This window comes from Neolamprologus brichardi, chromosome 7 (genome assembly GCF_056152115.1).
Source record: "Neolamprologus brichardi isolate AB-2024 chromosome 7, ASM5615211v1, whole genome shotgun sequence".
Lineage (NCBI taxonomy): Eukaryota > Metazoa > Chordata > Actinopteri > Cichliformes > Cichlidae > Neolamprologus > Neolamprologus brichardi.
The window spans coordinates 28,070,598-28,087,426 of NC_142110.1; the positions used below are offsets into that span (position 1 = coordinate 28,070,598).

The window sequence follows — 16,829 nt, forward strand, 5'->3', positions numbered from 1 at the left end:
CGAGTGCACCAAAATAAATGAAAGTCTTCACATATTCAAGGCTTACGATCTAAAACAGAATGCCAAAATCCACAAACTGCTCCACAGCAGACAAATAGGAAGAAGACTCCAGTCTGCAGAACTGCAAGGACGATGTGAATGATGCAGTTTATTACAGACACATCAGCTTCAGCTCCAGTTTCAGTGATACTAACTGTCAATGGAAAATTGTACTTAGTAGTCAGTATAATTTTTTAATGATATAAGTTTGTATATGGTAGAATACTACATGTAACCATTTGTGTTTATTGAAAGGATGTCTCATCCTAGGAAGTCTGTAACATTCCAGGGTGTTCTGGCTTTCACCCCCACATCCTGGGAGCATGGGAAAGTTCGTACCTTGTTTTATTGTTTTACGGTAGGATTAACGTAGTTATATCTGTTTCCAGTCTAAGTGGTTTTGGTTTGATGAACTGCTGGACTTTCCAGACCAGCAGTTTTAGGGAAGTCTTTATGGGGTCACACTCTGACCCCCCCCCCCACACACACACACACACACACACTTTAATGTATGGAACAAATGCTCACTGAAGTGTATAAATAAAGGACCAGGGCAGTCCTCAGGGCGGGTCTCTGAGTCTCACTCTAGGCTGCCCTTGCTAGCAAGAAAATCTGTGTGTTTCTCCTCTCTGATTCTCTGCTGAAGAAGTGTTTTAGAATATATCGCTTAACACTAACTCAGTATTTTGTGACTCCAAAACTGAAATGTATTACAGGTGTTCCGGGATGGCATGAATGCTGGCAATGTGCTTAAAAAAATAAGAACATTAATTTTCCACATTGGCACAAGACTGCCAACACAGAGCTCAGACAGACCGAAAGAAAAAAATCTGTTAGACATTTGGCTGCATGTGAGGAAACCATCACATAGAAACAGCCGAAGCCAAAACCCTCCAACAGAGGATGGCTGGACTTCAAGACTCAACATAAACTCTATAAAGAATCCAACATTTAGATTATAATAATAAATAAACTAATAAAGTAGCCCTCATGTCTGTTTCAAACTAAAGAGAGGTATCAGCTTCTGCAGCTAGTTTAAATCATGGCCCTGGAAATGTGTTGAGGACATTCTGCGGTACCAGTCAGTGTGTGCTGGGTTCACTGGTCCACTTGTGTCTCCTGCTTTGCCTCTCCAGTCTAACACAGATAGTTTTACACTTTACACTTTTCTGTGTGTACGTGTGTATATGGTTTTAAATATGCATTGCATGTTTTTTAGAGTATTTTTGGAATGGTAAAGTATATGATACCATGTCATAATTGAGAGCCAACAGCAGGAAGTGACATTTATGGACTGGTCATTTAGTTCATTCCTGAGGGTGGTGCAGTCTTTGAGCATGCTGATGTTGTTTAGCTGTCCGGGCTTAAATAAGAAGATTCACTGATTCATTGAGGTGTGTAAATTGTTACACATCTCAGAAACTCATTAAACTCATTGGTTTGTTGCAGAATTCTCTTTTCTGTATTTGAGCCCACATTAAATGAAGCTACAAACTCAGTACACACTGACTTGGTTAACGTGCACACTCATGATCAGCAAAACTAATGTTGGGTATTTTTTGTAGAGTTTTCATTTCTTTCATCATTAAAAGTTATATGTGTATGTAAGTGGGTTAAAAATGTAAAAGTTCAGTAAAATGTCACATCCATCCCATTATATGATGAAGTTTTCTATAATTCATGCTTCAAATCTCTTTCATAATGCATAGCAATTTATTTTGGCCTATATAACCTCCAGCCTTGCACCTCTTCTCTGTACATAATGGATGGAATTCCACTTTCCCACAATGCAGGCAGGATGACGCTAATGTGTGTGAAGGTGAAGAAGAGCGAAGCACATAAAGCTGGAGTGCTCAGACCTCCTCAGTCATACCTGCTGTCTGCATTTCTCTTTCTATAACCATCGTTTTTATTATACTGCTATAAAAAAAATGAGCCTTTTCAGATTTATCCCTTTAGAACCAAATATTCATACTTTATTTTTTGAGGCGATCCACACAGTTTGACTTTAGTCACAGTGCTCAAAAGGTACGCGTTCTCCTGCTTTCGTGGTTTAATTGTGGCTGTGACAAAACATCTTCAAAAGAAGAAACAAAATGAGGGCAAACATATATTTTTATGTGTTTTTTTTATTGCTAATAATGAACAGACTAACTTAAAGAAAGAAAATAACACAAGACCTTCCACGATTCTTGCTTCCTACTAATAGCTGGTTTAATTTTCCAAAAACTGAAAGTTATCTCAAAGATAAAAATATGCTACTGTGGATGGATGAGGTCAGTTAATTTATCCAAACTTGTGGGGCTGATATGAATACTCAGCCGGGAATCTTCATTTGCTTCTTTATCAGCTTTCCTCGGTTAACCACCACCTGATTTACAGATTTATAATCCGCGGTGTGCCAGCAAAACACCTGTGACTGAGCTCCAGATCTCCTCTCCACACAGGAATGTAAGCTGCACTGTTTGCCTACCTGCTAGAGTTCTGAGACTGAACTGAAAACACACAGACAGAGCTATCATGTCCCAAGCTTAAACACATTTTTACTGAGCCCCGGCATGGGAAGTATGAGAGGCATGCTCCTGTGGATTATACTGGACTGAATACAACCGAATATTTGTTTTTAAAGAGAAACTAGATAGTTATATGCTCCTTATATTTGATATAGATTTAAAATGAACAGTAGTTAGCTACCTGGCTGGTTATGGATTTAGACTACCAGCATGGTAAGCCAACAGGTCTGTAAGAATCACACTACTGAGGTGAAGGTCCACTGGGGTTGGATGGATGGGTGTAAATTTCAGTATCAGAATGTAAGTTTGAAGCGGGAACTATGCATGCATCCTTGGAGTGGACTGAAAAATACAGTAATGAGAACGGTTTGTCTGTGGTGTCTCAGTCAGCTCTGGAAGTGTTTGGTTAGCTGAGGGTAAACTGAACTAAGCTTTCAATTATTGAAAACTCAAACCAAGTTCACCATGTCCTCTCAGCAGAAACACAACCATTAATAGCACAACTTCTATAATACATTTTACCACCTCAGCCTCTATACTCCTGCATAATTCTGTAATTAATAATCCAGCTGAAAAAAAAGTTTGGTGCTTTGGGCTTAAATTTTCAAACATCTGACAAATATGGTGGCATAATCTCTGCCACCTAAAACTGCACATACATTTTTATGCAGATTACACTGTTTTATATGCCACTGGCCGTTCCTCGGATCAGGCCACTGCAAATGTACAGTCTGCTTTTGATACATTTCAAAATTCTCTGATCACACATAATCTTATTTTAAACTCTGATAAAACAAAATGCATGAGTGCATTTAAGGTCAACTAAAAATATCCAGCATACAGTCCATACTAAAACTCAGCATGGTCATTAAAATTGTTCTCTGTTATAAATATTTAGGACTCTGGCTGGAAGTTAGACTCACTTTTAAAAACCACTATTGAGGAAAATTAAAGATGAAGATTAGAGTTTCACATAGAAACAAATCTTGTTTCTCATTCACAAGCACATTGCCAGTCCTGGTAAATGGACTGCTTCTTACAAAGTGCTTTTCTACTGTACCTGAGCACTCAAGTCACTTTATACAACTTGACTCACTCACCCGTTCACACAAGCTCTTTTTCTATGTAAGTGCTTTTGTGGAGATTAGGAAATTATTTTACTGTTAAAATTCATAACCATTATTATTACTATTGCATTAATTATCATTTCATCAAAGCATTTATTGAAGCTGTTGATGTTACATTAAAGTCCGTATTTCAGGTGTTAGCATAATCACACAATAATCTTTCATTGCAGGTGCAACTGTAATCATTTTATACACATTGCATTTTGGTGCTTATTAAAGAGTTGAAGCTCGGTCAGTTAATTGATGGTCAGAAGCTTCGGTCGGCGCAATGTCCGGCCGATCTATTGAGTAAAGTGGCCTAGAGCTATGGAAGATTGCATACATGCTTATAATACATATACACCACATATAATCTGTTATTTTGAGGAGCTGTCTGGATGTGGCTATTTGAATAACCAGGTTATTCATTATTATCTTTTATTCGTTTATATTCTTTTTATTAAGCTTTGAGTAGTGAAGAATCAAACGGCATGTTGTACCTGCATAAGTGACAGTTTCAGTTCCAGAAATAAGCGAGAGTAAGAAGATCAACAGGAAGCATCTGGCGGAGGAACAGAGGAAGGAACTGTTCTTTTTGAATGTGTCAAAAGTTGTGGTTACTGTAACTGATGCATGTTATCTATCTGCTTTGATGCACAACAGGCGTCATAAACGATACCCTGATAGTATAAAAACAACTGCTGGTGTATTGTTCGGGGGAGATCGACGCCGATTGTGTGACGGTGTTCATCTCCTCCACACGTGTGTTTAATAAAATCATTGTTTTGACGCACTTGGACCTGCGGTCGTTTGTCTCTCACCTCAATCATGACATTCACACTCCGATGGATGCATCAAACAGCAACTTGGGTTTAGTACTCTCCACGCAGACGGGAGCACCAGGGCTTGAACCACCAACCTTCCAGTTAGCAGATGACCTGCACTACAGCCACGCCAAAAGGTTTGTGCCTTGGAAGGTAATGTTGTTGATTTGGCAGATTTTCCATTACTTCCTGCCCTGTGTCTGTAGAGAACCAGTGACCTTTTGCTTGCCATGCAAATGTGTCAACCATCACATTATAAGCAGAACACTAACGATGATATTGTTCATATGCTTGCGACTATATCCACCTCGACGTCTCTTGATTTTGTGTATTCTGTGCACTGAATCTGAATGTGTCTTTCCAGGCTCTGCTGCTTACCTCTGCTCCTTTCCTGAATTTAAACACAGTACTTACAATGTCAGTTTGCAGGACATTTTATCATTAGCTGTGCCTCTTGAAAACTGCATTTAAATACTTCACTGTCTATAAATGGAATAAGCTAAAAACAAACCCAAGAATGGTGTTGTCTGATTTCACAGGAACATTTTAAAGGGTTGCATTTGTTTATTTGCAACTACTTGAGTAGGTTTTTCTTCATCTGTGATAATGTGTGATGGCTTGTTCTATTGTGTAGCCAACTGTCTAAATATTTAAATTTTTTTTGTACTGACATTTCTCTTGAAAAAAGATCTCGTTCTCACTGAGCTTACCTGTTGTAAAGAATATAATAAATAAGGCAGCAGCCATGTACTGTAGATAAGGCAGAAACCATGAAAAACTATATCCAGACCAAGCCTCTCATATATTCATCGAGTAATTTAAATAACTCGATGATAAAAAAATCCTCACAGCAAATTTTTTTCTTCAATGCTTCGTTCCGTCATTACCAAGTAAATGCGAGCGACACATAAACAGGCCAGAGATAGAAACTTATTCAGGAGTAGTGAGGGAATAAACCCCATTAAGAACACACAGGCCCCAGTCTTCAACAAAAACACTGGTAACAGAAGAGCAGCAGAGATGATGACGCAGGCACAGTTTAACGTGGAGGAGGTTTGTTTCACACAGAGAAATCTGCAGTGAGTCTCCAGACGTTTATTAAAATCTGCAGATGAAATGTTAACTTAGTCTGATACGTGTTTAAATTATACAGCTCGCTGAAAGCTGACGGCAGCCGTCCTATTTTACATGGAATTGATACCTGCAGCAAGCAGGGGTGAGTCTAAAGAGGGACATTGGGTGTACTAGTATTGTATTAATATTTCAAAATATAAATATTTTAAAAAATGTAAAAATATATAAATGCAAGACCATTAAAAATGTACATGGGCCAATAAAACTGAGGATTGTTAGGTTGGACAGTGAATTATTATTAATATTAATTAAGGTCTACACCATAATAACATCTTGTTTTCAGCAGCACAGAAAGGCACAGCACACACTTCACAATGCTGATACATTTCTCTTCATCGCATCCACCACATTTTATCTGTAAGCCTTTTCTTTAAAGGCTTACAGATACAAACTCACTCACTCTCGAGCATAGTTAAACATGCAGACACACACGCACAAAAACTCATAAACATAAACACACAGCAAATCCACCTCATCCAGGAGATAAAATGCTGTCACAACTCTTTCTGCCTCCTGTTTTTATTATTGCTCAACAATAAGACAAAAGTACTTCTTATCCGATTGCTTGATTAATCAATGAAATAATCACTAGAATACTCGATTACTAAGGCCTAATCCAAACTCACCTGCAGGTTCGCACAAGTGGAAAACATACAAGCACTGTCCAGGGGTTTGATTGCATTTCCATGCAGAGAGGGAGCAGGTTTGGCGATGACTGGAGGCCCGGCAGGGGGCAGGAAAGTGGATGATGGCTCGGTTACGAGAAAAGTCCCTCCCTCCGAGCTGTAACCAAACGACTGGATGGCATTTTCTGTGTGGAGATGGAGACGGGCGGTCAGAGAAAGAGCGAGAACTTTCTACACCTGCTGAGAACCACACTGACCTGACAACCAATTACTGTTTTCTCATCAAGAGGCAGCTGCCACCTGGCCTTCCTCCAGGTAGGTAACAAGAATCTGACGCTGGCCTGTTTCCCAAATTTAGATCGGCACACATGGTTCACTGTTGGGTCCTAAATTCCCCCCAAAACAAGCCAAACACTCCAAGCTCAATCAAACTGGTAATTATTACCGAGTATGTCTATGAATGTTCTAAGTCAACCAGGTCATCGTAGTCAAAGGAGCTTGGAGAGAAAAGCGTCTGGACTTCTTTAAGTTGCTTGAAGAGGTTTCACCTCTCATCCGAGAAGCTTCTTCAGTTCTAGGGTCAAATGGTGGAGAGTCCCAGATTTAAACCCTGTGGGAGTTTCCCCCCAAAGAGGGACAAAGGACCCCCTGATGATCCTCTACCTAATCACATGAGCCAAGGTGTGAAAACGGGTGTGGGTCGCAATCAGCCAGGGTTTCGGGTGAGCTCATTGTGAAACCTAGCCCCACCCTATCATGTGATTTCCTGAGGTCAGATGGCCCAGGGTGTGAGTGGGTGTTAAGGCGTCTGGGAAGGGATCTCAAAACTGGATTATAGATGGCAGACAGTTGGTGTTGTAGGCCACCACCTCTGTTCAAAGATGGTCGCTCACAGTGGACATAAATGGCTTCTTTCACTTCTCTTTCAAACCATCTGTCTTCTCTGTCCAAAATGTGAACATTGACATCCTCGAAAGAGTGACCTTTATCCTTAAGATACAGATGGACTACTGAGTCTTGTCCCATGGAGGTGGCTTTTCTATGTTATGTCATGCAAAACACTTTGCTACCATCCTAGCACCTCTTGTGGGGAACACCCCACACCACATCAAGAACTCCACCGACTTCACTGACAAGGTCCAGAAACTTACCCTGGATTCAGATGAAACCATGGTGTCCTTTGATGTAGTCTCTCTCTTCACTTGCATACCCACCACGGAGGCCGTGGAGACTGTCAGAAAACGACTACAAGAAGACAGCTCATTGGAAGACAGGACCAACTTCACACACGATCAGATTTGCACACTGTTAGACCTCTGCCTTACCACAACATATTTCAAATACAATGAAGGCTTCTACAGACAAAAACATGGCTGTGCCATGGGCTCCCCTGTGTCACCTATTGTAGCCAACCTTTACATGGAGGAAGTGGAAAGAAAGGCTCTTGGCTCTTTTAAAGGGAGAGTACCCAGCCACTGGTACAGATATGTAGACGACACCTGGGTCAAAATCAAAACACAAGAAGTGGAATCCTTCACTGCGCACATTAATGCCGTGAATAAAAACATCAAGTTCACCAGGGAAGACACAAAGGATATCTGTTTGCCTTTCCTGGACTGCGCTGTGCACATTGAAGAGAATGGAAACCTCAACATTGAAGTTTACCAGAAGCCCACACACACGGACCAGTACCTCCTCTTTGACTCCCACCACCCTCTGGAACACAAACTTGGAGTAATTAGGACCCTACAGCACCGGACAGAACATGTTTCCTCTAAGCCTGAAGGGAAAAAGAAGGAACACACGCATGTAAAGGAAGCACTTAAAACATGCGGTTATCCTAAATGCGCGTTTGTAAAGTCAGCAAAGATGCACAGAAAAGAAGACCAGACAGGGCAGATGAGAAAGACAGACGCAACAACATTGTCCTCCTCTATGTAGCCGGTGTATCAGAGAAACTCAGGACAGTTTTCTCCAAGCACGACATCCCAGTGCATTTCAGATCCAGCAACACACTCAGACAAAAACTGGTTCATCCCAAAGACAAAACTCGTAAACACAAACTTAACAATGTGGTGTACGCTGTACAGTGTAGCGAGGAATGCCCAGACCATTGGAGAGACCAAACAGCCACTTCACAAGCGCATGGCACAACATAGAAGAGCCACCTCCACAGGACAAGACTCAGCAGTCCATCTGCATCTAAAGGACAAAGGTCACTCTTTCGAGGATGCCAATGTTGGACAGAGAGGACAGATGGTTTGAAAGAGGAGTGAAAGAAGCCATTTATGTCCACTGTGAGTGACCATCTTTGAACAGAGGTGGTGGTTTACGACACCAACTGTGATCCACACCCGTTTTCACACCTTGGCTTATGTGATTAGGTAGAGGATCATCAGGGGGTCCTTTTGTCCCTCTTTGGGGGGAAACTCCCACAGGGTTTAAATCTGGGACTCTCCACCATTTGACCCTAGAACTGAAGAAGCTTCTCGGATGAGAGGTGAAACGTCTTCAAGCAACTTAAAGAAGTCCAGACGCTTTTCTTTCCAAGCTCCTTAGACAATTATTACTGAGGCACACCTGTCAGAATCCAGCCCAAGTGTGCCCAAGTCTAGCCTGAAGTGACCTAATTCAGCTGGTCACCTGGGTGTCTGGAAACCTTTGCTATATTATATATAATACATACCTGAAGTCATATTCATAACCAATGAACCTGTTTCTTCCTGCTATCTAATCTAATGCTCAGTTCGAAGAACTACAAATCTAAATAGCTAAAATAACTTTTTATCGACAGAAAGTCATTGGATTTGTGTCACACTGGAGGATGTGTGGTGTTTCCAGTGTGTGCCATCTTTGTGTCATTGTTTCATCTGAGCATATTGTGAGAGTCTTTGCAGATTCTGCAATCATTTATGGTCATGCTACACTCTTAGCTTATCACCTCTGCTGTCTGCAGACGTCAGGCAAACATAGACACAGGTGTGGTGACTGGGAGAAGAGAAGATTATGATTATGTTGATTATGTTGCTGCTGCTTTGTGAAGGTCTGCAGAAGTTCTTCTTCTTCCAGCTGATTCATTTAAGGGTCGCCACAATGGATCATCTGCCTCCATCTATCCCACCATCCTCCTCTGTTACACCAACCTTCCGAATGTCCTCCTTTACAACATCCATGGGCGTTCTCTGAGGTCTTTTCTCTCCGTTTACCATCGTAGTCCAACATTTAGCATCCCTACTCTCACCTTCTCACTCCCGCCTTTCCTTCTCTCTCACTGCCTTCTAATATGCCTTCCCCCTCTGCTCTATGGCCAACAGGAGCACAGTTTCCACCAGCAACCTGTTAGCTAACAGAGGCCGAGGTGGTCATTGTTAACCTGGCATTTGGTATGGGTACAGTTTAGCCAGATACTGGGGCATACTGGGGGATACTGAGGCAGAGCAGCCTTGAATAAAGTCATCTGTCTACCAGTTAGATGCTGACTGACTCCACCTCTCCTTCATTCACAGCCTCCTCCAAATACCTCAGTATCTCACCAATAATTAGAAGGACAGCCATGGCATTTAGTGCAGATACCCATGGTTGATGGAGGATGGGGAATTTTGGTGATCTAACATTTACAGTTTTGGGTGAACTGTTAACTCTGTGTCCACCCAGGATCCCCCGAGGATAATTTGGGATCACTTGGTTATTATCTGCTGTTTCTTCATTTGAAGGAGTCCAAAGACTTTGGTGTTTATTGCACTGAATAATGGGATTTTTGAGTACTGAACCTGAAAAACCTTCACAGTAATAAGTGACGCTATGGCTTCAGACCAGATTCAGATTAGATTTAAGACTTTTAAGAGTTAAAAATGCAACTCATGATGAAATTCAAGGCCAGCATGACAACTATAAAACTGAAGAAACAAACAGACACAGGGTTGGAGACACAGGTGTTTTCTTTCACTGCAAAGACTTTTAAAAGATTGATTTAACCCCAGTTATGTCATTTTTAGTTTAATTAATTCAAGACCTTTTATGGATTGCAGGAATCCTGGTTTATACATATGAATAATGCACACTGAAAATCAAATTTTAACCTTCTTTTATGGCTTTGAGTGTTTTTTCTGGTCCTTTTTACATTCCGGGGATCCACTGGCCTTGGAGATGAAAATATAACCTAACAAACAGAAGACGAATGACTATCGACCATTTTCACGAGGGCTGAATACAGAATAAAGAATATACAAGTTAGTATTTACACCACAGTCTGGCTGAACTGTGTGTGTTTATGGGAATTCATACTGAGACCACACAGAGATACACCAACAACTTTTTAAGCCCAGCACACTGGTCTGTGGAGTCTGTTGGTAGGATCCATGGTGGTCTGTTTGGAGAATGATTAATGAACACAGCGCTGCAATGCAACCCACTCAACACAAGGCAGAGGCTGCTGCTGCCTCACTGCAGCAAATCACGTTCATATAAGTGAAGGTTATTCTTGCATCTGAACACAAAACGTGTTTGTCCAGGTCTGACTACACCTCGACTGCAGAGAGCATTCTCCACCCCTGTTACACATTAACGTGCCACCGCGTCTTCTGACAGACCGGGAGATCATGGAGAGAGTACTCGAGCCCTGACGCTGTGCTCAGGTATCTGCACCAACATGCAGGTGCTTTCAGGCCGTAACCTGGGAGGTGGACCTCCATGGATTGGACTGTGGGTCCACAGTTCACCTGATCCATGATAACTCCCACACACTAACAGGAGCCGTGATGAAGAGATAATCAGTGTTATTCCCGTCACCTGACAGAGCTCACAGTGTTGAGCCTGATCAGAGCACAGTCCAGTAATCTGAGTACTTTTGGGTTTGAACATTTGGAGACATGTACATCATAAACAGGCTTCATCCTTCATTAACTGACTGACCTTCACATATATATGAATGCATGAAGTTCAATGTAACAGCATGGTTGTGTTCTTTGCTGCTTGCAGCACATGGATATGTATGTTTGCATCCACAGGAGGAGGAGCGGATGTGTGATGGAGGAGGCACAGAGGTGATGTTGGAGCTGGGTCAGTGTTATTTAAAGACGGTATCTGGGGATCTTCAACACATCGGCTCGTACTTCTCTGTTTTTCCTCCTCCACTAACCTTTCCCCTCAATTATCCACCTCACTCACACCTCTGTTTCTTTAACCATGCCAACGTTTTCAGCATTTCATGTGCTGAGACGACACATTTAACAGTAACATGTATCATGATTTTATTCATCGATTTAACCTCATGCTGCAGTTCCACAACTCTGCACAGCTTGGGTTAGAGTTTGATAACATTTCTCCATTAAAGTCTGAAAGTCTCATTATTTATGAACCATTTAATGGTTTCCCAAAATGAACGCCTACTTTTTTGTGAATATTATCTCATTTTCTCTGTAATAATTTCTACAATCAATAATTGAGACATTTAAAAATAAGAAATTATTCAGTGTGAATATTTTCTGCTTTTCTATGCTTCATATTTGTAAACTGAATTATAGCACCCAAATCACTTTCCTTTTATGGAATAATCAATTATACCACTGACAGAAAAACGCATTGATAATCAAATAGAATATTAAGTACATCAACCCCTCCCCCTTGCCCCACATGGATCAGCAAAGATCAGGTCATGTGACAGGTAATAACGTTATTGCATCTAATCAATCAGTAACACATGGAGACGTTCAAACTTCAGTGTTTCCAGAATTTGGGAAATTGTTTGTTTACCCTTCACCCCTCCCACCTGTGGTCGTAGATCAGAGCTAACAGTTTTTGGAAAATGCATAACTTAAACAGGCAACATCATTGATAAGCAACATAGAAATGAAAAATTCTGTAATATGATAGAGCTGAAATTTTGAATTTCCATGAATTTCCACCCTTTCAGTGTAAAGGGGGAAGATACATCTCTGTGAGCAGCAGCTTCACAAACTCAGATCCATAAATGACTGAATCCATCAGACAACAAACATAAAACACGGCATAAAACTACCTGCAGGTATGTTCACATGGTGTTACAGCAGTGTGACGGCTGATTGGCTTATAACCTGTTTGATTAATAATTTTGTTTTCTGGATTATTTAGGTAAATATTCTCGAGACTAACTGGAGAGGATCAGCACTTTACAGCTCTGACCCTCCTGATCAGGCATGCAGCACTCACTGAGGCAGGTGTTGTGTGTGAAATCGCGGTGGAAAGCTTCACACTCGTGCTCCTGGTGGCCGGTGCCCCTGCAGGTGCACCACAGGCTCATAGTGATGTTGGACGGGCTGCTGTCGCTGTAGTTTGGCGTTACATCCGAGCCTGAGGCAGGGAGGGGGGAGGAGGAGAGGAATAAGAATTAGGGTGGAGATTAGCTGGGAAGAAAGGTAAAGAGGATTTTTGCAAATTGGGAATTGAATCATTGGATGATTTCCGGAGAAGAAATGAGTCACCAGTAGAATTTTTGTCTGCTCTCAATTCTCAACTGAAAGATTTAAATAACGGTCAAGTGGCTGCTGATCACAGCCAGAAACGAACAGGCTGGCTTCACTAAACAGGTCATGTGGTAAAGTTAGAGGAAGGCACAGTTACCTGAACTCATTACATCTAAACAACTAACTCTGTGCTGGAGGATCTCTGTACCAAACACCTGTCACAGGTTAGGTCAGATTCTACTGTAAACAGGAAGATTTAGAAAGCAGAATTAATTACTAATGAAGTCATTCTGATGTCAGTTTTCAGCATGTGTGACCCAAACTGTGATAAAAGGCAAGCAGTATTGTAATGACAGTCTAACCGACTCCATCAAACACTTTAATTCTGTTTCCAGTATTTGGGGTTAGGGTTGGGGCCATCACCACTGATGATGTACACATCAGAAGGTTAGCCAAGTGGAGGCTAGACTTACCAATGAGGCCGACATAGGACATGAGGCAGCCATGGTAGTTATCGTGAGGGCAGGTGGTGACGGTGTGAGGTGTCACCTGGCAGTTCATGTGGAAATCAGCGAGCCGAGACCTGCAACAGGAAGCAACACAACAAAAAAACATCAGTAACATGATGTAATTTGGCCAACAGCTACCAGCTCCCTGTGTGTGTGTGTGTGTGGGGGGGGGGGTGCGCTGTCAAGCTTGCCTAGAGTGAATGGGGTTCTTTGCCTCTGGAGAATAAACCTCCCCCAAAGGGCTTGAGACAATCGAAACACTTCTATTTTTAGATGTTCATGGAAGACCTTTCTGTCAGTTTACGAAAACGGCGCCCCTCATCTTGAATTGGGGTGTAAAGCGAGCAGCAGCCCCCTGTTAGCATCACCTTCAACCACCACAACCAGCTGCTGCTTCTACACACATGGTAGCTTCTGCTGGGCTTTAACGACGCTGCTAACATCTGCTGGAGTCATCGCTTCGAAACGGACACCATTGAGGGAGGAAGACCTTCCCTAAATCCTGAACCGGCCAATCAGCACACATCAGCAGAGTGCTAGCATTTTATGGCAATCACTGTGAGAAAAACTAAAGGACAGAAGAGTAGTTTTCCTTCATGCTGGACTTATGGAAGCAAAAATGAAACAGACTTTTGTGTACAATCAGCTGGAAATAACATTTTGTTCTATTCACTCCATCGAGCGCCTCCTGGTGTGCCCCCAGCTGAACCGCAGGCACAATGGACAGGCAGTGTAATGCTGTGGGTGGTTCAATGAGAGTGTGTTTTTAAATCCTACATGCTGCTCGTCACGTCTGCAGAATCATTCCCGTGAACACTGAAAGCAAACACGTGTCATTTTGGGGGGTTTTGCAGGAAGGACTGATGGTCACATGACACTGAGTGGTCCTTAGTAATTAAGCCTAACAATGGACTGTAATAAGCAGCAGCTGCACAAACAACCTCTGGGGTTGACTTTTTTTATGGGATTCATCATCGGTTGATGGAGCACAACAGCTGGTGGAGGTGATTTAGCAGGTGTCATTAAACCACAGAAGAAGAAAAGAATGTGGCGTGGTGACGTCAAAGCCCCAGTCAAAGCGCCAACAATGGAGGCATGTGGGAAGCATGACGTTCAGCTCTGTGTAACAGTTTCGATGCTGAGGACATGCCCTGATTATCGCTGGGCTTCACCCTGCATCTCGCTCAGATCAGCAAACTAAAACAGATGGATTTACAGAGTGACTAACATAAAGAAAGTAAGAAAAGAGCAATTTTATTCAGCTGAAAATGATTCACAGATGGCATCATACGCTGTAACAGCTACAGAAATGGAAATGAATGGGAGCCGACTCTCGCAGATGTGAAGGGGACAGTTTCTCCTCTCTACATTTATCATACAGACCTGTCCCACACTCACAGACGAGTGGAAGTAAATCCAACAGATTATGTTTGAAGTCTTTCACACCAAAATTTCCAAAGACAAAAAGTGGCTGATTTGGACTCCTTTGAAAGAAGACGGGTTGTTTTGGCAGCAGCATGGATGCTAATGAGACACTGGGGGAAAAATATCCTCCCCTCATGAAAGATGGGCGACGGCAGTGCCACAGTTGGCTGCTTATGAGAGATGAACAAACTGTGTTTAATAAGCTTCATGGGCTTGCCTCTCACTGCCTTGCAGTCTGGACCTCACGCCGAGTCCGGTTCGGCCCTCAAAACAAACTGATGAGTCAGGTTTTGTGCATGTGTAAAAAATTCAGACCTGACTGAAGAAAGAGAGAGAAGGGCCAGACTCTGATGGACTCTTTGCAGTAAGTGTCACTGTCCATGCATGCATCCACTTTCTGCTATTTATGAGGGCCAAATTAATGTTAAACCACAGTCCACGGCCTCGCCCACAAACCAACCAGTAACCAGTGTTTATCAACACGTTTAGTCAAGAGGAAGGGCGGCACACCAAAGATGCATTAAACATGCATCCCTACATGACACCAAACTCCATAACTGACTGAAAACAGGGGAAAACAACCACGGTGAGAGAGAGCAGCCATTTATAAACTACACAATTTAGTTAACGAGCAGGGAGCAGAGCTACTGTTTCTCCATGTAAAACACTGAATTATCAGAGGTTTGGAGATCGGGGAAAGGACCAAAACACTGCTGCTGGGAGCAGGCTTTTTAAAATGGCCGGATGTAGACAGGAACCATTTAGCAGCTGACATGTGGACAGACTAGCCCATGGGTTTAACCAATCAGGTGGAGAGACACATTCTATCTGTTTTGTCCTCGGTCTGTTCCAGGATCCCATCCCGCTGTCTGGATAGGTGATGAGCCACCTCGGCTGACTCCTTTCGATGTGGAGGAGCAGCGGCTCTAGTCTGAGCCTGCCTCTCAGGCCGAGCACAGACAGCTTTGAAGGAAGCTTTATTTCTTTTGTCTGGATCATCTGATAATGCCACAATCAGGAAAACTGGACCAGACTGTGAATCAAACAAAGGCAGAGGGTCTCCCCAGACAGATGGGCTTATGGCTGAGACCCTGCCTGAAAGAGCCTGCCCTGCAGTGTTCCCACCACCCGGATGAGGTGCTATAGGGGTCTGATGATTTGTCACTGGGAAGGCAACCAAAAGAAGCTTGTAAGGACATAATTTACTTTATTTTGATGACAGATTAATCGGCTGATATGCTTCCAGTATTTTCTGATAACAGGGAGAGGACAGAGTCCTGTTTCAAAGAGTCTGCTCTTCTGGATTTAGTTCTTCTTGAGGTAAAAACACAGACATTTCCCAGTCAACCAGTTCAAATCATTCACGCCATGCCCAGTTTATCCACTGAGCAGAGAGATTTCAACACAACGCCTCAGTGTTAATGCTGTTTAAGTACTGTGAATGGAGTATAAAGTGGGTATGTAGCACTCAGACTGCTGTTATTTGCACTGTCGAAGTGTAAAGTCCTTCAGAAATGCAAACCGTGTTAAAAACAGATCGAACAGATGCCCAGCAAACTCTCCTGAGAGCTGAAAATCCTCGTCGAAATATTCGCCTGATTCATGCAGTAGTTTGGGAGATTATCTGCTGTTCCTGCGTGCATGTCCTGCAGTATCCACTACATCATGCATATGTTAATGCACAAGAAACTGTCACAGGCAATAAGAGTAAAGCTGCTGAGCTTAATCTACTGCCTGTCCTACTTTTGTGTTTCACATCCCGTCTCTCCTCTTGGTTTCCTTTGTCTCGCTCGCCTCTTAAAGCCTCTCTCCTGCTTCGTCTCTTTAACGTCGCTCTTCTTCTTCTCTCTTGAAAATTTTTGACAGACAGGTGAGGTGAAAGGTGGCGTGTGGTGACGGAGACGTGTGATCTTGTCGCTGTTTGAGACAGCGTGGTGGGCTTTGTGTTTACGCCGAGCTTTAGCTGGCCGCCATCGCAGGACTGCATCATGTCCTCAGAGAGGACACGAGAGCGTGACACGGAAGACATGACTGTGTGGCGGCTGTAGAGAGTGATCGGGTGTGACAGGCCGACTGCAGAGTGACTTTCAAACAGAGGCCACTGAGTGTGTGTCTGTGTGTGAGTCCGCGTGTCTGTGTGTGTTTACGCAGGGACATTATGACAAAACTCACTCACTTGAACACATCCTCTAAGCATCTCCAAGGAAGGCTGT

At 42.6% G+C, this 16,829-nt stretch overlaps 1 protein-coding gene across 1 annotated transcript in view; it reads right to left on the reverse strand.

The window, feature by feature from the left end:
• Positions 1 to 16,829, reverse strand: part of gfra2b (GDNF family receptor alpha 2b) — a 145,236-nt gene that overhangs the window by 11,601 nt on the left and 116,806 nt on the right. The window contains exons 6-8 of the mRNA XM_087843415.1: positions 13,156 to 13,265; positions 12,429 to 12,569; positions 6,243 to 6,427 (exon numbers count right to left, since the gene is read on the reverse strand). Of these exons, the coding sequence (XP_087699541.1) occupies positions 6,243 to 6,427; positions 12,429 to 12,569; positions 13,156 to 13,265 (436 nt within the window). The remainder of the gene's footprint in view (positions 1 to 6,242; positions 6,428 to 12,428; positions 12,570 to 13,155; positions 13,266 to 16,829) is intronic.